Source organism: Ictalurus punctatus, chromosome 9 (assembly GCF_001660625.3).
Source record: "Ictalurus punctatus breed USDA103 chromosome 9, Coco_2.0, whole genome shotgun sequence".
NCBI classification, from domain to species: domain Eukaryota; kingdom Metazoa; phylum Chordata; class Actinopteri; order Siluriformes; family Ictaluridae; genus Ictalurus; species Ictalurus punctatus.
In genome coordinates this window covers 17,348,078-17,370,338 of record NC_030424.2, presented here as the reverse complement: position 1 = coordinate 17,370,338, position 22,261 = coordinate 17,348,078, and the positions used below count along the sequence as shown (strand labels likewise).

General features: G+C 38.7%; 1 protein-coding gene across 12 annotated transcripts in view; it reads left to right on the top strand.

Annotated features, from left to right (window-relative positions):
• The first annotated feature begins 3,598 nt into the window (after positions 1-3,598).
• Positions 3,599-22,261, top strand: part of aspg (asparaginase homolog (S. cerevisiae)) — a 29,734-nt gene continuing 11,071 nt past the window's right edge. For 3 of the 12 annotated variants that reach the window (XM_047157680.2, XM_047157677.2, XM_047157676.2), the window contains exons 1-12: positions 3,602-4,041; positions 6,426-6,555; positions 11,460-11,495; positions 14,711-14,822; positions 16,276-16,401; positions 16,672-16,755; positions 18,486-18,612; positions 18,735-18,847; positions 20,193-20,378; positions 21,201-21,314; positions 21,591-21,710; positions 21,855-21,950. In XM_047157680.2, the coding sequence (XP_047013636.1) occupies positions 3,771-4,041; positions 6,426-6,555; positions 11,460-11,495; positions 14,711-14,822; positions 16,276-16,401; positions 16,672-16,755; positions 18,486-18,612; positions 18,735-18,847; positions 20,193-20,378; positions 21,201-21,314; positions 21,591-21,710; positions 21,855-21,950 (1,515 nt within the window). In that variant the 5' untranslated portion in view covers positions 3,602-3,770. Of the gene's footprint in view, positions 4,042-6,425; positions 6,556-11,459; positions 11,496-14,710; positions 14,823-16,275; positions 16,402-16,671; positions 16,756-18,485; positions 18,613-18,734; positions 18,848-20,192; positions 20,379-21,200; positions 21,315-21,590; positions 21,711-21,854; positions 21,951-22,261 lie in introns of all 12 variants that reach the window. The other 9 variants (XM_047157683.2, XM_047157679.2, XM_017476671.3 and 6 more) reach the window with 7 other exon arrangements.

The following is a 22,261-nucleotide window of genomic DNA, read 5'->3' as shown; positions in this document are numbered from 1 at the left end:
CACGTGAACTTTAGAGTTTCAGGAAGAGGGTAGACTTAATGATCGAGTTGATCACGGCTGTTGAAAATAAATCAACCTCACAATGGCCTGTCTAAACTTCAATCGCAATGCCTGACAGTTGGGCTTAGTGGGCTTAGCTTCTTTTATGAAATACTTCTAGGAATGGGAGAGATAATTCCGCTTTGGTGAGAAGTCTCAAAGCCATTTAAGAAATTGTAGCGCAATTTAGCAACTTATAGCACATCTACAGAGGCACATTTACTGTAGGCCTATAATTCATGCATTCAAGTTCCTGGCAATAGCAGATATCCATTATCGTTGTTTTGGGAACTTGCTCTCCCTAGAGAATGTATTATTATTTAGCTCCTTACTGTAAACGCACAATGTTTTTGGGAAATATATATAACTGCTTTGACCTATTTAATTACTCCAATTTCCATATATTTCCATACAGCCTAGCTAATGTTAGAGAGATCTTGATTTTCAACCCAGTATCTATAGCATTGAATTACATTTCTATATCTCAATTGTGAGCTTCTCCACATTGAATTTTTGAGCAAGGGAGTTGGGCCTCTGTGTATGAGATTGGCTAAACTATCACTCAGGAGTTCCTAATGGCTCAGAGAAACTTAAAGTTGACTCACCATTTGGTCAATGTTTTGTTCATAGTTGTCAATAATTGTGAGGGGTTTCTTAAAATATTTTCTGACATCATTGTTTATTTACTACTTTGGGTGTCTGAGGGCAAAGAACCATTTGTTTAATGGGCTTTTACATCGGGATCTAGTGAACCGAGTGTCTTTATTGCAGTGTGAGTTGTTCAAGTAAACTTATATTTGTGCATCAATTTGAGGCTGTTTTATGAACAATGCCAATCAGCAATTTTTCTAAAAGTAGCAGAGTTACTTCCCTCTACATAGCTGGCAGCATCACAATATCTTAAATAGTAGACAAGAAGACAAGTTTTGAGTAGATCTCTGGACACCAATATGTGGTTAAAAGCCTTTGAATCCCATTATGAAAGAAATGAACCAAATGACACAAGGTTACAGATTAATGAACTGGCACCAGACAGAAATCAAACCCAGGACCTTTAGAACTGACATTTGTTGTTTATCACAGTGCACCACACAGAGAATGCACATGTTTGGATGATGAGGGGAGCTTCCAAGGTGAGAATGAGCACACAAACGCATGAGTTAGAAAGTTAAAAGACACTGCAACAGAACTCAAACAAATCTGAATATAAAAATTCTGTTCAGTCATTTATATGTGGCTGTCTACTGATCATCTGAGTAAATTGTGGTAAGAATTGGACAAAATTTGAAAGAGAAGTAAAACTGGTGACTACTGTAATGGGTGGAGTCATAATGTTAGCTATGGATTGTGATCATCATGAGGAGAGTAAATCATGAACTAAATTTCTTTTCTCTAGGACAAAGTGTTCAACAATTATAACCATTTGAAAAGTGAATATTTGAACTTGTGGTGATGCTATAGAGTTGGTCCTACAGACCCCATAATTGGTCCAGATACTATTCATGGTTCATATCTATGGGAGTGCCAAATGTCAAAATTTTCCTACTTATGGTTCATGGGACTGCCATAGACTCCCAGTGGGGAAGAATCAGAATAATAATAAGAAAACTAACGGATACAGTAGGTGCCTGCGCACCTTCGGTGCTTGGCCCCTAATAATAATAATAATAAGGAGAAGAAACAGATACAATTGGTGCCGCAGCCCTGAACAACAACAGCAACAACAACAATAAGAATATGAGGCAAGGTGGCTTAGTGGTTAGCACAGTTGCAGCACACCTCCAGGGCTTGAAGTTGAAATCCCACCTCTGCCCTGTGTGCAGGGAGCTTGCATGTTCTCTCCGTGATTCAGGCGGTTTCCTCTGGGTACTCCATTTACTCCAGTTGACTGGCATTCCCAAATTGTCCGTATTGTGTGTGCAATGGATTGGCATCCTCTCTGGGATATCCTTCCCCTTGTGTCCCAAGTTCCCCGGGATAGGCCCCAGACTCCCCCATGACCCTGTGTAGGACAAGCGGTATAGAAAATGGATTGACAACAATAATAATAATAATAATAATAATAATAATAATAACATTCTAATATAAACTGTTGTTTCAAATGCCTCACTTTTAAGAGTTTGGCTGAAATGCCAAAAAAACAACAACATGGACAAAAGTTAACTCATTTATATTCTCATTCTGATACAAGCAAGGACTAATACAAAGACAAACAAGGACTCATACGTGTGCACTGACAATGAGCTGGAACTACTGCTTAAGGTTACTCATGAATACTAAGTATTCTCCTGGGTCATATTTAAAATTTCCATTTCCAGTATGGTTTGCAGCCAGGGCAGACAATTCACGAACACTGCACATTGTATCACATTGTGGAGCATCAACATGAGGGTGTAATAATAAAACTAAATGAAATAAAATTTCAAGCAGGTTATTAAATAGGAAATTACAGACCAGATTCAAATCCGCATGTGCAGGTTGACACTGACAACGTTTTCATGCACATCAAATTCCGTTTAAGGTCTATAATCGAGTTGCAGCCATATTCTGATAATGATGTTTATATGCGTCTGGGCATCAGAATATTCCTTTCCCGCTTTTATTTTCCGGGAGATTCAAGATGCTGCGGTTGCTACCCACAATTCCTTGTGGACTGAGCATACGCATATATCTCCTTTCAGTATTTTCTGAATAAGGTGTTTACATGCAACATATTTCCAATTAAAACAGGCATATTCTAGGAATGGGAATCAGAATTTAAGGAATCAGAATATTATCTTAATCTGAAATAGGCAATCGGATTGCGGCGTTTATATGACTCAAGACTAATTCGAATATTGCCAAATTCCCTTAGTGGTTAGCACATTTGCTTTGCACCTCTGGGGTTGGGGGTTTGATTCCTGCCTCTGCCCTGTGTGTTTGCATGCTCTCTCTGTGCTTTTGGGGTTTCCTCCCGGTACTCTGGTTTCCTCCCCATTCCAAAGATATGCGTTGTAGGCTGATTGGCGTCTCTAAATTGCCTGTAGTGTGTGAATGTGTGTGTGGTTGTGTCCCGTAATGGTTTGTCACACCGTCCAGGGTGTCCTCTACCTTGTGCCCCTAAGTCCCCTGGGATACGCTCTAGACTCCCTGCGACCCTGTGTAGGATAATCAATGCAGAAAATGCATTACATTTTTATTTTAATTGCAGCACTTACAAAATATAATAACACAATAACTGACTTTCTAGTACTGGCACAGTAAAGCAGCCTGCTGTACTTCCTGTATATCTTGATTGACAGATGTGTCATCCAATCAGCGGTAAGCAATTCATTCACAAAATATATCTACCTTTTCCGTTTTGTCTGATTTGTTAATGTGTTTTTGGATTTGTTAATGTGTTTTCTGATTTGTTAATGTGTTTTCGGATTTATTCATATGATTTCATATTTGTCATTGTGTTAATAATTTGTTGTTTTGCTTTCGGAGTTGTTATTTTGTTTTCATATTTGTGTTTTGTTTTGCACTTCTCGGCCACCGTAGTTTTCAGTGACCCCAAACTGCTATGTGGATGGGAGATTTAAGTTTAGTAAAAGCAGAAAGAGAGAGAAAGAGAGAGAGAGAGGGAGGTTATAAATAATTTACGTATACGTTGCGTGTCTTGGAATGTAGTAGTATGACCCCAACGGCCTTCCATACGCGACTGCGCCTTTAAGACCTTGAATGCTGTAATTTCTGGTTGGACAGCAGCTATGGCGGAGTGTGTGAGATCCAGCTCAGGTCTCCCTTCTTCAGGAGATATGACTTCACTGGCACGGGCTTTATCCCACACCACTTTATCCCAGCTCGACCAGTCGGACGCGTTTCAGTCGCAGTCGTCTCTGTACAGGATGGGAGGTTCTCGGAGGAGAAGAGTATCAACTAGTCAAAGCGTGGACTCTGTGGATGTGAGTCCAAGCGCTGAGGCGCGCGTGCTGGTTATCAATACCGGAGGGACAATAGGAATGATGTACCACAATGACGGTAAACTCACTGATCTTTGCTTTGTTCTTTCTCTTCACTAAACACACATACGTGGTTGGAGGTTATTGGGGTTTTTTTTGGCCTGTGCCAGATTATAATCTTCATACAGCATAAACAGACATGAAGTCACACTGCGTTGGTTGAGAGGCTGGAAGTACCTGTAGATTAGTGCTGCGCTGTAATTGTGTGCACGTGCACATGGGGGTGTCATAATACATACACATTTTGTTTCCCATTTTTACTGCACACACTTACAGGAAATGACTACATCCCTTTTGAAGTTGCATGGTCTTAGTGATGATTAGTCACGAATAGTTTAACCTAACGCTTATTGGTCCTTCAAACATCGTGGTTTACATGTTGCCAAGACAATATTATGCAATTAGATTTTAGATGCAAGATCATGCAGGAGTTAAACCTACTGATGTTTATCTTGTGCCGCTTAGTGCTTAACCCTCCCTCCCCGGGCACTGAGTTGCATAAGCCTAGAGTGCAGTTGCATTTGTAAATGTCTGCTCTTAAACACACCAATCATAATATTCTGCTGTGCCAATTCCTCCATTTTTTTTAGCTTCTTGGCTTACACTCAAAATGAACTCCAAGGTCAAAGATAGACCAGTAAGTTTAACTCCTGCATGATCTTGCATCTAAAATCTGATTGTGAAATATTTTAGCAGTCTTGGCAACATGAAAACCACGGTTTAACGTAGTGAATGAATGAATAAATGAATGAATTATTGACTAGAAGTCCTGTTTGTTAGTCCAAGGTTGCGTTGTGGGCAAAAGCAGCTAAGCGTTTCACATCAGGTTATATATTTAGACTCTCTGTTTAGGCTTGTTCAAGGTTCTCTCAGGTTACAGATCCACTCATCTGCAACTTGCATACCAGTCACCCATAAGTGAAAATGAAAACTGAGCAAGTTTGGCATGTTTAAAGGAATTATATGTGGTGCATCCACAAATTCGTTTTCCCCTTTCCTCTAATGGAATTGATCAATCAAGAACATTTGCTTCTTTAAGCCTCTGGTATACTTATTATTATTGGGTTTTTTTGTTTTGTTTTTTTATGTGTACGCTAGCGTATGTGCACAGTCGTACGCATAGCCTTTAAAAATATACTCAATTTGACATGTACGCATACACAGACGGCCAACAAATATTCACTCAGTATGTTTACATGGACAACAATAATCTGATATTAACCTGATTAAAACAATACTCTGATTAAGAAACTACCATGTAAACAGGGATTATTGATTAGGTTAATCTGACTAAAGTCATACTCGAAGTAAACACAAATCGAATTAAGACATGTGGAGTATTCCTATTTTAGTCGGATTATCGACGTGCATTACAGACATGTACACACCTTAATCACACAATTAACGTTGTGTGGGAGTTTCAGTGCTCAGCCGTTTGACGGCAAACAAGAGAGCACAGCCACGTCCGAAACCGTGTACTTGCCTACTATATAGTATGCGAGGTAGATGTATTTCAGATATGTGTATGTGTGTGTATATATTTTATATATATATATATATATATATATATATATATATATATATATATATATATATATATATATATATATATAAACTGCTTACTTGCCTACCGTATAGTAGCCGAAAAACATGTATTTCACCACTATATAGCAGGTAAGTATGCGGTTTCGGACTCAGCCATGCTCTCTTGTTTGTCGTCAAATGGCTGTGCACTGCTGTGTGTGTATGTGTCCTGTTGCAAAATACGGGTGAAAACTCCCACACGACATTAATAGTGTGATTAAGGTTTGTGCATGTCTGTAATGTACGTCGATAATGCAACTAAAACAGGAATACTCCACATGTCTTAATTCGATTTGTGTTTACTTCGAGTATGACTTTAATCGGATTAAGCTCATCAGTAATCACTGTTTACATGGTAGTTTCTTAATCAGAGTATTGTCTTAATCGGGTTAATATCAGACAGTGCAGTACTGACCAGTAAACAGTTCTAGTGTGGAATAAAGTGCAAAGAGATATTACAATATAATAAGAGATGCTGTAAATGTAAACATGACATACTGGTTAGCAGCACAAATGTATGTGGTCTGTATAGTATTTTGTATATGGTGTTTTAGCAGCAATTTAAGAAAGAAATGTGGAAAAATTGCAAACGAGTGGAATGGTGTTCAGTTGAGTATGAGTATGAGTGTGTGTGCGTGTTTGCATGTGTGTGTGGTTTGGTGTCAGTACAGTCTCTGGAAATTGAGGAGTCGGCTGCCTTGTTGGAAGAAACTGTTACACTGTCTGACTGTGAGGGCCTGAATGCTTTGGTACCTTTTGCCAGAAGCTTTGTAGTTAGTGTGCATTATTGTGTCCGTTTGTCATCTCATCATGTTACAGTGCTGTGTCCTGAACCCAATGCCCTGGTTAAAGCGCTACGCAAGCTTCCCATCCTGCACGACGAACAATATGCTCAGCAAACCAGACTCTATGAGTACTATGATCCTCCTGAGAACACGCTGGTGCTGCCGTAAGTACACACATACACTCGCTCATACACTCGTAAAGAATAAGACTTGCAAATAACTGTTTAGCTGTTTATTTGAATGTACGGTCAGCATGGTCTTAGTTCAGCATTTCTTATAGATGTACTGTATGTACAGTTGCAATGGTTTGATTTAGATTATTGATTCAGATTATTTGTATATTTGTCAACATTTATGACATTTATGATATTTGACCACTTGTAACAGCAATATGGGAGACACCTGAAAACCTTTCTGCTTTCTTGGTCAAGCCAAACACAAATAAATTACATCCGGCAGAAAAGCCAGTTTCTCTGAAGCGGAACATTTTTACTTTATCTAGCTGAACTTTGACCTGTCTCTTTGGTTGGTAACTATATTGCTGAAAATGTAATAAAAATAAAAGACAAGACAAATAAAAAAATCAGTCAGTCATTGTCAGTGAATGATTTAGCTGACAATGATTTCCTGATTTCCCGAATTTCATCATTGTGACCCGCCTGCATGTGTGGACATCTTATATTATATTATGATTATATTATGTTTCTTCTGGCTGTACTTTTAAAAAATTTTTATTGATGGTCTGATTTAGCTGTAGAGTTTATTCTCTTGTGGCATGTCCATTTAGCTTGCACAAACTTTGGTATACTTGTTTTGATAGATTTTTGGCAATGATTATTGGTGGAGTATCAATGCTTTTTTTTAATGTATCAGCATTGTCCTTGTTCATATGTGATAAGTCATTGCTAAGCCATTATATTTTTACAGATATTGTATTGTACATGGTTATTGTACACCTGCTCATTTATGCAGTTGAGAGCGCTTTTATTAGTTAATATTCACATCAGCCATCAAAATGCGGAAAAATGTGATCTCTTTCACTTTAACTGGGGCATGGTTGTTGGTGCAAGATGGGCTGGTTTGAATATTTCATAAGCTGCTGAACTACTGGGAATTTCACACAGCAGTCTCTAGAGTTGTGAGAAAAGTTGTCTAGAAAATTGTGCACAGAATGGTGCAAACAACACTCAGTGAGCAACAGTTCTGTGGGAGGAAATGCCTTGTTGATAAGAGAGGTCAGCGGAAAATGCCCAGATTCGTTTGAGCTGCCAGGATGGATATCGTAACTCATGTAATCACTCTTTACAATCGTTGTGAGCAGAAAAGCATCTCGGCATGTAACAGCAGAAGACCACATCAGGTTCCACTTCTGTCAACCAAAAACAGTAATCTGAGGTTATCATGGGCACAGGCTCACAGGGGGGGGATCACTTGTTCTTTATCCAGACTTCAACTGTCCAGTTTTGGTGAGTCTGTGCCCATGACAGCATCAGATTCTTGTTCTTGGCTGACAGGAAGAACATATTGACGGTTGTAAAGCGTGATTATTTGAGTCACTGTAGACTTCCTGTCAGCTCAGTCCAGTCTGCCCATTCTCCTCTGATCTCGCTCATCAACATGGTGTTTCAGCCTGCAGACCCTCCGCTCACAGGATGTTTTTTATTTTGTTTTTTATTTTTGCACCATTGTGTGTAAACTCTAGAGACTGTTGTGTGAAAATCCCAGATCAGCAGTTTCTAAAATAAACCAGCGCATCTGATTTATGTATTTATATAACCACATGTGGGTTAAAGTCACAGATCACATTTTTCCCCATTCTGATGCTTGTTGTGAACATTAACTGAAGCTTTTGACCTGTATTTGCATGATTTTATGCACTGTGCCACATGATTGAATGATTGAATAACTACATAAATGAGCTGGTGTTAAAAGTGGACATGACTAATCTTTAAAAAAAAAAAAAAAAAAAAAAAATCTAGATAACACAAAACTCACTACTTGACCTCACTAGTCGGCAAGTTGGCCCACTAATTATACTTTTATATAATATATTTTTATATTCTAATTATGTTATACAGGACTTGTTATAATCCATTCATAACACACACTTCCCAATGTATATTTTGTTTCATTGTCACTGCAGAGAGCCAAATCTTACTGATTTGCTTAGTTAGTTTATTATATTTATCCAGCCGTGTTCTGAAGGATGGTGCCACTCACTTTCTGAAAAATATATGATTTATATATATATATATATATATATATATATATATATATATATATATATATATATATATATATAAAATATAATATAATATAATATAATATAATATAATATAATGATTATTAATTTGATATAGTGATATAGCAACCAACAAATTTAAGTGAAAAACAAATGTTTTAGGAAAAGAAAAAGGAAAAAAAAATAGGCAATAACTGGGTTGTTATGCTAACTTTTTATAATAGGGCTTATGACTGTGCCAAGAATGAATGAATTACATTCAAACTGATGTAAGTATCAAACGGCAACATTAAAGGAGTTGCAGGAATATCTGGCAAATACAGATCACCCCCTGCATGTGACCACAATCTCTCAAATTCTTCATATGAGTGGCACTGGGGCTGTACTCAAGTTTGTGGGAATAATATGAATCTATGATGCCACAAACCCTGCAAGACTCTGTTAGACATTTGAAGATGAGGAAGAATTTCACTTTCCAGTGCGAGAAATACAAGTCAACAGTGGAATGCCTTCAGAAGACGATGTTCAACGTTTTTGAATGGCCCAGGCAGAGCCCAGATCTAAATCATATTGAAAATCTTTAAATGACATAAAGAAGGCTGTGCACCGGAGATCCCCTTAGTTGGATGTACACACTTATGCAACCAGGTTATTGTAATTTTTTTTTCTTTTTCTACTTTTTTCTTCCTAAAAAGGTTTTAGAAGTGGAAAAAGATCCAACTTAAAAAAGATCTCTTAGTTGGGATTTTTTTTTTTACATCACAAGCACCTGCAATTTTAAAATTTTAACAGTGGTTTGTAAACGTTTTATATCCACTGTATAATATCCATGCAATGGGTACAGTGCTGTGAAAAAGTATTTCATCCTGATTTATTCTGTTTTATGTTGTACTAAATTGTTTCAGGTAAAAGAAAAGCAACCTGAGAAAAACACAAAATACAGGTTTTAAATGATAATGTTATTTATTGAAGCAAAAAAATTTGTCCAGTACCAACTGGATCTTCATTCATAATGGGGTTCAGCTGGAATAGACACAGCCAGGCCCGATTACTGCAAACCCTGTTCAAGCAAATCAGCACTTAAATATAACTTTTTCAACAGCGTGAGGTTTAAGAGGTCTTACCCAGTAACACACTATGCCAAAGTTGAAAGAAATATTAGAAAAGCTGAGGAAGAATTTGATTGAAATACATCAGTCTGGGAAGACTTACAAAGCTATTTCAAAAGCTCTGGGATGCCAAAGAACCAGAGTGAGAGCCATTATCTCCAAATAGAAAAAAAATAGGCACAGTAGTGAACCTTCCCATAAGTGGCTCACTTTCCAAAATTCCTCCAAGATCACAGCAACTACTCATCCAGGAAGTTACAGAAGACCCAAGGACAACATCAAAGGACCTACCGGCCTCTCTTGCATCAATAAAGGTCACTGTTCATGACTCCACTCTCAGAAAGATGCTGGGCAAAAATGGCATCCATGGAAGAATTACGAGGTGAAAATCACTGCCAACCCAGAAGAACATTGAGGCTCATCTAAATTTTGCCAAAACACACCTTGATGATCCTCATTTGGGGGAATGTTCTGTGGATTGATGAGTCAGAAGTGGACCTGTTTGGAAGACAGGGGTCCCGATGCCATCCATCCATCCATCCATCCATCTTCTACTGCTTACTCCTTCTTCAGGGGGAACCTGGAGCCAATCCCAGGGAGCATCGGGCACAAGGCGGGGTACACCCTGGACAGGGTGCCAGTCTATCGTAGGGCACACTCACATACACACTCACACACCCATTCATACACTACGGACACTTTAGACATGCCAATCACGCCTACCATGCATGTATTTGGACTGGGGGAGGAAACCCGAGTACCTGGAGGAAACCCCCGCAGCACGGGGAGAACATGCAAACCCGATACATCTGGCATAAATCAAACAGAATTCTACAAAAAGGACATCATACCTATGGTCAAGCATGGTGGTGGAAGTGTGATGGTGAGCGTATTCTTACTGTTCAGGGCCTGGACAACTTGCATGGCCTGGGAAACATGAATTCTGCTCTCTAAGTTGAAACTCAAGCATAGCTGCATTATGCAGCAAGAAAATGATCTAAAGTATAGGAGTAAGTGCTAGTCCTAGAAGAAGTGAAGGACTGATCTCCAGTTATCGAAAGCATTTGGTTGCAGTTATTGCTGCTAAAGGTGGCACAACCAGATTTTAAGTTTAAGGATGCAATTCGTTTTTCACATGGGGGATAGGTGTTGGATAACTTTTTTGCTTCAATAAAAAAAAAAAAAAACTGTATCGTGTGTTTACTCAGGTAGCCTTTGTTTTATGTTGTATTTTGTTTGAAGGTCTTTAAAACGATTTAGTACGAGATAAAGAGAAAATACTTTTTCACAGTACTGTATAAGAATATAAGATGGCAAAAATGTACAGTGTAATTACAGTACACAAACGATTTGATTTGAGGATTAAATGCACTTTAAATGTGACATTTCAGGCTGACTCTGCTTGAAGTGCCCCTATTATGCTTTTTCAGATATTACCTTTCATGTAGTGTGTTTGTGACACTGAGGAAAAAGAGGTGATGCTGCAGTGTAAATTCTGAGAAAATTAAAGTGTTAACCTATTGTATGAGACCTTTAAAACAAAATTAGGCTCTTTTAATATAGCATAATAGAGGTGATTTAACTATAGGTTTAAGTATTATTGTCATTTACGTCCAACAGAGGGCGCTGTGTACTTAAGTTTGTGTATTTCAACTTGCATACTTCTCCAATTCTTCTCCAGTGCCTCAGTCTAAACCTGTATGTATTGTTTTGACAGGATGCCAACTCGCCATGCTGATGAACTATCTCTACGGTCCTGTAGTACTGGTAGCATAATGTTTGGGCTAGCTTTGCACTGTGTGTGTGTGTGTGTGTGTGTGTGTGTGTGTGTGTGCATTTATAATGTGTATTTGCTCACTGTCTGTTTCAGGAGAAAATGGAGTTTGGACTGCTGGAATGGTTATATAATGGTTATATAAGTGGTTTGGTTTCAGTGATGTCCCTTAGCAAAATTGCTTTGCAAAATAGACATGCCATATAACTATGCATTTTGATTTACTCACACAACAGTGTTTTATTACACTTTAGTTCATTAACCATAAATAACGGCTCATTCAGTAGTGATAATAAACCCTGGTTATGGATTTCATCACTACTGTTATTGGCGGTATATTAAACAAAGTAAATTACAGTCTCTTTTAGACCAATAGAAATGGCAGTGTGTGATGGTCGGATGGTGGGTGGGGGATTACATAATCTGTCACAATATGTCTTGAGTAATCCTCATTTTCAGCTGTTACAGCAAGAGGACCCTTGCAGTTCCTCAGCTTGTACTTAAATTTCACACCTCAGTGACATCAAGCTGAGTTGCGTACAGCTGTAGCTCAACTTAAGCTTCAAAAATTACACCATGTGCTTCACCATCAAGGGGTCTGCCCGAGATGGCCGGTGCTGGCGGATAGCACAGAGCTGCAGAAAGAGCTGTGTCCTGATCATGTTTGATCTCGTGATGTGTTTGCATGGAGTCGTTCTGGGCTGATTGGTGGGGTGTCTGATATCAGGAGAACACATAGATGGAAGATACTCCCCATGCTCCCCAAAGCTTTGTATCTTCTCCCAGGGTTGGACAGAGCTATTGGGGTGTCATGGCATGCCTTATCTCTAAGAGTACAGGGATGTGGAGGTTTGGTCATATATAGGTTGACACACACTGACACACACACACACACACACACACAGTCACTGAAGCTACAAGACCATTTGATAGGATGATCAGCTCCTCTCTCTGAACTTAACTTTTCTGATGTGTGTAATTGAATCAAGTGTACAATATGCCATGGGTTATTTATCAGAAAATAAAATGTCAAATTACTGATCAACAATAAAGATTTAATCACTACACTCTCAGAACAAAAGGGTACTAAACTGCAACATTTATGTTTGTATCTTTAGTGTGTCTTTTACCCCGAAAACTGTACATGATTTTTATGGTGTGTGGTTATAGTAATGCGACTTAAATCTTTAAACATACCCTATTATGTGCAGTTCCAGTTAAAAGAATTATACTAAATGTACTGAAGATAAGGGTACCACCCCAGCAATATGGACAGTTACAGTTTAGTACTCTTCCCTTTTTTTTTTTTTTTTTATTATTTTTTTTTTTTTGCTGAGAGTGTATTTCACTAGCCCTGCCATGGGTTGGCACCCTGTCCACAGTATCTCTGAATCCCCTGGGATAGACTCCAGGCTTCCCATGACCCTGTGTAGAATATGCAGCACAGAAAATGGATGCATTTCACTATATTTGCATGATTTTCTTGCATGATTCTTTCAGTGGTATATTTAGTTTGTAGCAGTAACCCTGGCACACTTGAATACTCGCTGTCTGTTATGTCTTAACATCTAAGTGCATGTGTATTATTTTGAATTAACATTACAAGCTGTATTCTTACCTTCTTATATGGTGCTTGTAGTAATTTAACCGGATAACGTCTAGAACACGGACGAAAGACGGCTTAAAAAGAGGACGAGTTTTGGTGGCTTTGCTAAATGCAGTATTGCTCTGCTCACACTGTTGTCATTTGATTACCTTGCGTTGCCTTTAAAGTGGCCATTGTGGGATTCACCACTAATTAATAGCCTGCACTATTATTCTCATTATATCCCAGGTTTGTATGCAGTCTGAGGTTGTGCGTATGCTATAAAGAATAAAAAGTAATGTAGAGTACAGCATTAACTCTAAACAGCATGATGCTATTCAGAATGAATATGCATATACAGTACGAACACAATATATAGAAAGGTTATACGTTTGGTTTATTAACGGTGAACAGTGCTCAGGAAAAGTGTATGTATCAATGTTCTGTTTGCTGTCTTTCATTTTTCATCACTCGTTTCATCTTGCGCAAATTTCCTCCAGCTCAGCTTGAAAAATGTTAATTTCACCCCTCCCCATGGGAGCCTTTCCAACATTGTTATCTAAATGAATAATTGGCAGTTTTACTACACTCTCTTTTTCTTGCAGCATCCATCCTTTAGGAATGTCAACAACATACATTTGGGGCTGCTCTTGTGAGCGGCGGCTAATTAAAGCACGAACTGAGCCTTGGCTCATCTCAGAGCTGTTGGAAAAGGAAGGAAGGCTGGGAGTAGTGCGTGTGTGTATGTGTGTGTGTTACTTCCCTCCCCTGCTGTTCCATTGAGCTGCTGAACAAGACTTAAGCTGCGCCCCTCTCCGTGTCTGTTTTAAAAGATGGGGTGTCATTGGGGTGAGGGGTACTTATGAAAAGGAGAGATTAAGAAGAGTCTTTTCATCAAGCTACAGACAACCACACTCCTTTGACAGCTCATCTGTGCACTCAAACATGCCTCGATTAATCTAACACCACTTACGGGTTAAGTTAATATAAATGTGGGCTTTAGGGTGATGTACCCCCTTTTAATTAGGACATGGGGGGCACACTAAGATGAACACACCCCATTATTTAGTATGAGTAGTGTGCCCCTCAGCTACCCCAGCAAACACTTTCCTATCTACACTTGAATGTATGCTTAGCTCTGCTACTTTAAACACACACACAAACACACACACACAAACAAGTCCTTTGAAGAATTTCGGGACGCCCTGCTGATTAAGCAGAAGGCCTCTGAAAGCAATTGTTTTTGGCTTCACGTTCAGAATGTACCCTCAAGCCACCCCCTTTTAGTCCTTTCCTGCCTTATACTTGTATAGAACAACTGAACGTTGCGCCAAATCTTTCTGTTTTCCTAAAGAAGCACTTTATATCAACAAAGAAAAGGGTATGAGAGTCTTTTTTAAAAGCATTTTGTAAATTGAGTCGTTTTAATTGGTTCATTGGCTTAACTGAGCTTTTTAAGCTTTGCTCACATATACAATTTGCTCTAGGTTAAAGTATACTGCTTTGTCAAGCTTGTTATCCTCTGTGTGTTTGAGCGAATTTTTTTTTTTTTTTTTTTTTGGTAATCCCAAACTGGTCTCATTTTCTGCTTTTCTTTGTTTCAATGCAGCCTGTCCAAACAGAACAAAAGAATAGTGTATACTGTTATAGAGTACTCTCCGCTGCTGGACTCCTGCAACATGACAACTGATGACTGGGCCAATATTGGAAAAGATATTGAGGTACTTTTTATTCTGCAGTTACAGAATCAGTACACCTACAGTACACACCACACAGCAGCGGTATTCAATAAAATGTGTAAGTAAGTAGGTACATTATATTTTTAAAGCAAATTTACAACAACAAACATTGACCAAAGTGCTGCACATAGTTAAGAGCATATGAAATATATGTATATAGAGAAACAAACGGTCTGATTATGTAAAATCTGTTACTTGCAAAGGTCTGAAGGATCTATCATGATGGCGATAACAGTTCCCTATTATTATTTAACAATTAATGACTAGTTCATGGCTATCAATAGACTATCAATAATCTTTGAAGAGATGTCACGTCTGTTTTGAATTTGATGTGGAGAGAATAAACATTTAGTCCTTTATCTGCTCGTTTTTGAATATTCTGTTTTCATATCCAACTCCTTTCTTTAAAAAAATGAACCATGTTTTCAGTTTGCTACTCAGACATGAGGAGGTTAATAAAATGAGAAATGTATGAATATCAGTGAAAACTAACCCTGTAGCTAGTCTCTGGTCCAATGAGCTCCCTTTAGCTTAATTATTCACATACAGTAAATAAGATTGGATAAATCGCACCTACAGTAGCTAAGCCGAGTTGCTGAACTACGGCCAAGCTTCACATCCAGATTATGCTGTGCCAGTTAACAAGCCCTGATGTACACCATACACACTCACGGAAGAAAGATGAGCTAAAGGAGAGAAGTAAAATCATTGTTCATTAAAAATCCCAGGACACTTATTGTAAAAGGGTAGGGGTATACCCCGGTGTTCTGGCGAAATTTCCCCATTGACCCTTCTCTATCATGGCCCCCTAATAGTCCCCATCTCTGATTGGCTACATCACTCTCTCCTCTTCACTCATATCTGGTGTGTGGTTGGTGTTCTGGTGCACTATGGCTGCCGTCGCATCATCCAGGTGGATGCTACACACTAGTGGTGGTTGAGGAGCTCCCCTCCTCCCGCCATAATATGAAAAGCGATATTAATGACAAAAAAAAGGCTATATAATTGTAACTGTAACATTGTATGTGCAATGGAAATGTGATGGTATGATTGTAATGAGGCATATTCTGAACAGAATGATTCACAAAATCCTGTTACAGCAGCAAGACCATAAATGTTATAACTAGTTATAACAATGTTACACCTGAAGTGCACAGTGAATGACTCGCCAATCACATTTTGACCTTTATAACCTTCTAAAACTCACAGGACCCAGCAGCCCATGCCTCACATGACCTCATATAAACTTTTCCTGTTAGTTTCAATGTAAAACGTGTATCATGAATAGTAGTGTCTGGATAATATGCTTTAAGATAAATAACTGATTAATAAACCAGATGTTGAAGCAGTTAGGCAGAAGGTACTAGTTATTTTCTGTGATGCTTATTTAATTAAGAGATGTTGAAATGAAATGTTTTCTCCATGTTATCCTCAGAAACACTATGAGAAATATGATGGTTTTGTCATTCTGCATGGTACTGACACTATGGCCTACACTGCCTCAGCTCTGTCCTTCATGTGTGAGCACCTTGGCAAACCTGTCATCCTCACTGGCTCTCAGGTACACAGCTAGTCTCTCTCTCTCTCCCACTCACTCACTCACTCTCACACACAAACACTATGCTTTGCTTTTCACATTGATTGGTGAAAGCCCAGCATTTCACAAGGAATTACTTATTGTTCCCAGTGCTTAGAAGGACAAACCTTGTCACTGAGTTTGATGATGAGAGAGTTTTTATAGCTACTCTGTTGTTCACAGTAGTATGTTATTGTATGTTAAAGTACATCATTTCCACTAATATGATCTCCGTGACCTTGTTGTGTCTGGCAGGTACCGATTTATGAAATGAGGAATGATGGGAGAGACAACCTGATGGGGGCGCTGCTCATCGCAGGACAGTTTGTCATCCCTGAGGTGATTGAGGACTCTCACTTCGATATAGTCAAGACACATAATAAAAAAATGGATAATCAAGTCACTTTTAATGTAAAGTTGGCTTTATCATAAAGGATAGCTTTTGAATCAATGTTTAAAACAACGCTGCTGTTAAAATGGCAGGCTTTTGTGAAGTAAAAGAATGACACTAAGATAAATCATGTTGGATCTTTTCTCACCTTTAATGTACAATTGCAAAGTATACAAATAAAGTGAAAAACAATCAGAAACTTTTATAGGGAAAAATTGAAAACTTACAATAACCTAGTGGCAAGTATGCACATCCCTAAAGTAATACTTTGTTGAAGCACTTTTCACTGACTACATTTACATGGACAGCAATAATCTAATTATTGACCTTATTCTGAATAAGACAATATTGTGATTAAGGTGTTTACATGAGTCTCTTTTAGAATACTCCTTTCTTGTTCCTGTTTTACATGTTATAGAACATAGATCGGTTAACGGCACGTCATTATGTTACCGCACCACGCCATCCGAAGTTCCCTCCAGAATTTCACGTATCAACACACACTTCGTCTTCGTTATGGTACCGTATACAGTTTTGGGTGTTTCAGTTTTCATTTTACGAAAGCTTCAAGTGCAGTTAATTATTTGTCATGCTATACATGCAAATGTATAGCATTGTGTTTACTTCGAGTATGACTTTAGTCAGGTTAAGGTAATCCATGATTGCTGTTTAAGACAATACCCTGATCAAGAAACTACCATGTAATCAGGTTAATATCGGATTATTGTTTTCCATGTAAATGTACCGAGTGTCACTCTTTCTTGCAAAAACATTCTGTATCTATCAAATTGTAAGGGCATCTCCTGTGCACAGCCCACTTCACCCCACAGATTTTTATTTGGATTCAGGTCTGGGCTCTGGCTAGGCCATTCACAAGCATTAATCTTTTGGTTAAGCCATTCCATTGTTGATTTGGACGTATGATTTCAGTCATCTTCAGCTTTCTAGCAAACACCTGAATGTTTTGAACAAAAGTTGTCTGGTATTTGTAGCTAATCATGATTCCCTCCACTGTGATAGAACCTGCATTTCACTGATGACCGCTATATGATAATTACTTTTGAACATGAGATTGAATGTGATTGGTTCATTCTGAACACAGCCGCATCCCCAATTATAAAAGGGTGTGCACACTTATGCAACCAGGTTATTGTAGCCTACCCCGCCCCCCCTATTTTCCCCTATTTTTCTGATTTGTTTTTCACTTAATTTTTATATGTTGTCATTTCACATTGAGAGTTTTGACAGATGTATTTTGGTTTAATTTTCTTCATCACAAAATCTTGCCATTTTAACAGGGGTGAGTATTATACTCGCTCTAAATGGACCAAAGTACTAAGCACGAATCACAGAAGTTAATTTTGACCTTTATCTGTGGTGGTGGCTGTTTCTGATTCATACGGAGTCCCTCAGTGTGTCATTTCTATTGTTAAAAGAAACCGGTGTACATTGAGTCACAGCCACCCCTCCATGCGACCGGTTCAACAAGTCTGATCAGTTCATCTGCTGGTACAGAGTGTGGCACTCTGAATCTAGTTCTAAGAAATCTATGAAAAACAGCTCACCCGCCCCATAAACGAAGCCTTGTCCTCTGATACAACTGTGGAGTATGACTTATAATTAGTTTAAAGCATTGAAAGAAATGACATGAATAGATTTTTCCATTCTTTCCACACAGGTGTGCCTCTACTTCCATCATAAGCTGTTCCGAGGCAATCGTGTTACCAAAGTGGATGCTGGGAGTTTCAATGCCTTTAACTCCCCCAACCTGGCTCCATTAGCCAATGCTGAAGTTGATATCAAAAGTAATTTGATCTGGTTCACTTACCTTCTCAAATAGACAAGCAGTTGTCACTTGATTTCTGATCATTTGATCTCTGCCTTCAGTTTTCTGTTAGAGTATTGTTTTTATCTTCCCTCTCTGCAGTAAATTGGGACACAGTATGGAGGGCAAACACAACAGCAAAGTTCAGGGTCAACACACAGATGAACCGCAACGTGGGCCTCCTGCGTTTATTCCCCGGCATCACTGCTGACACTGTAAGATGATGTTCCACTGGATGGGCTTGAGTGTCAATGTCGCCCAACCATTTTTTTTTTTTTTTTTTTTTTTTTTTTTTTGATGACCTTAACAAATTGTATTATTGTAGATACATGGCTGCTTTTGTGCAGCGTTTTTGTAGCTGGCTTTTGCAAAACAGCTGCATAATTTCAGTCTAATTTTATTGTAAAATCTCATGTTCCTTTGTATACATATCTGCGCTCGAGATTTGCAGTATGACAGATTCACTTGCCTGTGACCAGTGTTGATAGCTAAGTAATAAGACAGAGTTATGAGGCATGTCTAATTCTTCACAAAGGTGCGAGGAGTTGGCATTCGTCCTCGCACGATCACTCCAGCTCTCATGAAGAGTGGAGATGGGGGAAGGAGCACATATTTACTACCTCAATCTGGCTCTTTTGCCATGCTACGCATCGATAGCTTTTTTATCAGCTTTTATGGCCTTAGGGCTTTTTTATTCCAGGTCCCTCATATGCGGTGTAGATTTTATGTGATTCCTTCTCATGTTCATGTGGATAGTTCTCCTTTTATTTACAGAGGAATAGGTTGTAGTAAGGGCTGTTATTGAAATAAGGGTGAATGGACGTTGTGGACACTGCTGATTATTTATTTATTTATTTATTTATTTATTTATTTATTTATTTATTTAAAATATTAGGAATATTTAAGTAGGATCTTTATCATACAGTAGGAAATTAGGAATTCCATTAATGCTGGTTTTAAGAGTAGAACATACTGGATGTATAATTTTATACTCGTATGTTTATTATTTATTTTTACTTGAAAAAGCAATACGTCTCTGTCTGTTTGCAAAATCTTCTTTTACTTTGCAATGCTAAGGAGTAACATATAACTGCCGCTCTCACGTAGGGATGGATTTTGTGTCTGTGTGATAGCTGTCCTTGGTCAGGTGGTTAGGAGAGACTCCAGATGTGCTACAGTTGAGTGGGGGTTGACAAGATTTTAATTCAATCTCCAGCATCGTTAATTCCTCTCTCTTTGGGACTATTGGGCCAAACAGGCTCTTAAGTGTGGCAGTGTAGTGCAGTGATTGTGGCATTCCCTGTGGGACCCTTTACAGCAGAGGGCAAAATTAAGACACTGTGCTCGTCTTAATTTCATCAGTGCATATGGTGGTGTGATACATTGCTGATAACTAGCACTTTATCTTTGGACATGCTTTTCAATTAGTCTTAATATAGTTGATAGAGTGTCTGTGTTATTGTATCTACAGTCAAACTTAACAATTTAACAAATGGCCTGATTGATTTGACCATAAACAAGAGGACCAATATCAGTATCCTCACTCGCTTATTTGGCCAGGTTCGAGCCTTCCTGCAGCCACCCATGGAGGGGATTGTGCTGGAGACCTATGGCAGCGGTAATGCCCCTGATAACCGCGCAGACCTGCTGGAAGAGTTCCGGAAAGCTACGGAGAGAGGAGTTATCATGGTCAACTGCAGCCAGTGCCTCCGAGGCTCCGTCACCACATCATACGCCACTGGCAGGGTGTGTATAGGGGTGTATATGATAGTGTGTGTATATGTGTATGCTATAAGTATATGAGACATTTCAGCGATTGGTTGAAGGTAGAGTCAGTGATTAGAAGGTGAAGGTAGAACACTTTAATATTTGGTGAAATGCTCCTCAGGCAGCTTCAATACAATATGTATTGTACACTGGTATTTGGTGCACCACAAGTTCTGCAAACAGGAGGAAAAAAAATAATGATGTGGTCCACAAACTTCACAAATTATTAGGACAAGAAGGCATCTCTACGTGTGTATTGATCATGATGCCTGTTAATTCAGGAAGGTCGGTGTCTTGTACTAGCATTTAGATGTTAGGGTTAGTGATTTGTTTATGGGTGTGGTTCCAGAGGGAACACTGAAGGGAAAGCTGTATTTATTTACATTTTAGTTTTCAACAACATTAATGCTTGCTTTTAGATGTTTGAACTAATGAGCAAGTTAAGTATAATGAATGTTTTTTTTTTTAATTGTTTTTTCTTTTTTTACATTTGTTCATACAAACTACTAGTAGGCTGAAGTATACAATGAATATTTATGTTTGCTACTGATGTATATTCATGTCCTGTATAGTATGGTGTTAATGTGACCAAGTTATTAACCTGTTAACCTTTAATCTTTAATCTTTAGTCATTCACAATGAACTAATGCTATTCGAATGCAACTGATGACTCTAAACTCTCTTAATAAAGCCCTGAAGTGGCTAAAAGCATCCTATACCCAGCTTGGCTCCTTTTAATAGGTTTTAAATTATATATTTTTTACTTTAATTGGTTTATAATTTCACTGTGCACTTTCTCAGGCCCTGAGTGATGCTGGATTGGTACCTGGGGGTGATATGACTCCAGAAGCTGCGCTGTCTAAACTCTCCTACATCCTGGCCAGGAAAGACCTCAATACACAAGAGAAGAAGAAGGTATTCTGGACCTTACACCGCAACCTGATATTTAGATGCATAATAGAGAACCTTCACATGTTGGATCACTGCACTGCACAGTGCTTGGTGAAAGCAAGCCCCATGACAGTGTTATTCCAACTCTTGAAAGAGCTGCTGATCCAGTTAATTATGGCTGCTTTAATTTAATTAATTTCTTAGATATGTGAGTGGTGGACTAGCAGAAAGCTCTTGTGTGGATGCTTTTGTAGTCATTTATACAGCATTGATGACAGCAGACCTTTTTGTGGCATACAGATGCTGAGCCGAAATCTGCGTGGTGAGATGATTGCTCACTTGAAGGGGGCCAAGCTGACACTCAGTGACAGTCGCTTCATTCAAGTCATTGCTAAATCCCTCTGCATCAGCTGCAAAGAGGTGAAGTACCCAGACCTATTTTGATTCAATTCACATTTCATTCTCTGAAAGTTTGAGCCTTACATTCAGTGTCTCAAGATCATATTCTCTAGTTTTAACCTGATAAACATCTATGAAAGCTGTTGTAAACATTGCTGTCGTCAGGAGCTGGAAGCTATCCGTGATGCCATGACCCCTACGTTAGCCTGCGCTGCTGCTAAGATTGGCGATGTTGAGGCACTGGAGGCAATTAAAGAGATGGTAAGGCTTTCTCCAGACTCTCTGTCCTGGTTTCAAAGCGCTCATCTCTTAAGCTCAATCTCTGAGCTAAGTTTATCTTCACTTTATGGAGTTTCAGACTATGTTTATCGAGCAAATCAGATACAATAGTCATTCAAACTGCAGTCTGGAATGGAATGGCTCTGCCCTGCTACCATTTCCCCTAAGCATTCTCATGTCTTCACTGAACTCCCGAGACCTGTTTTTAGACCAGTTGTCACACCTGTTTTAGACCAACACATATACACAAGGAAGTGCCACGTAGATCTAAAAGTGACTTTACTCCTGAGTTC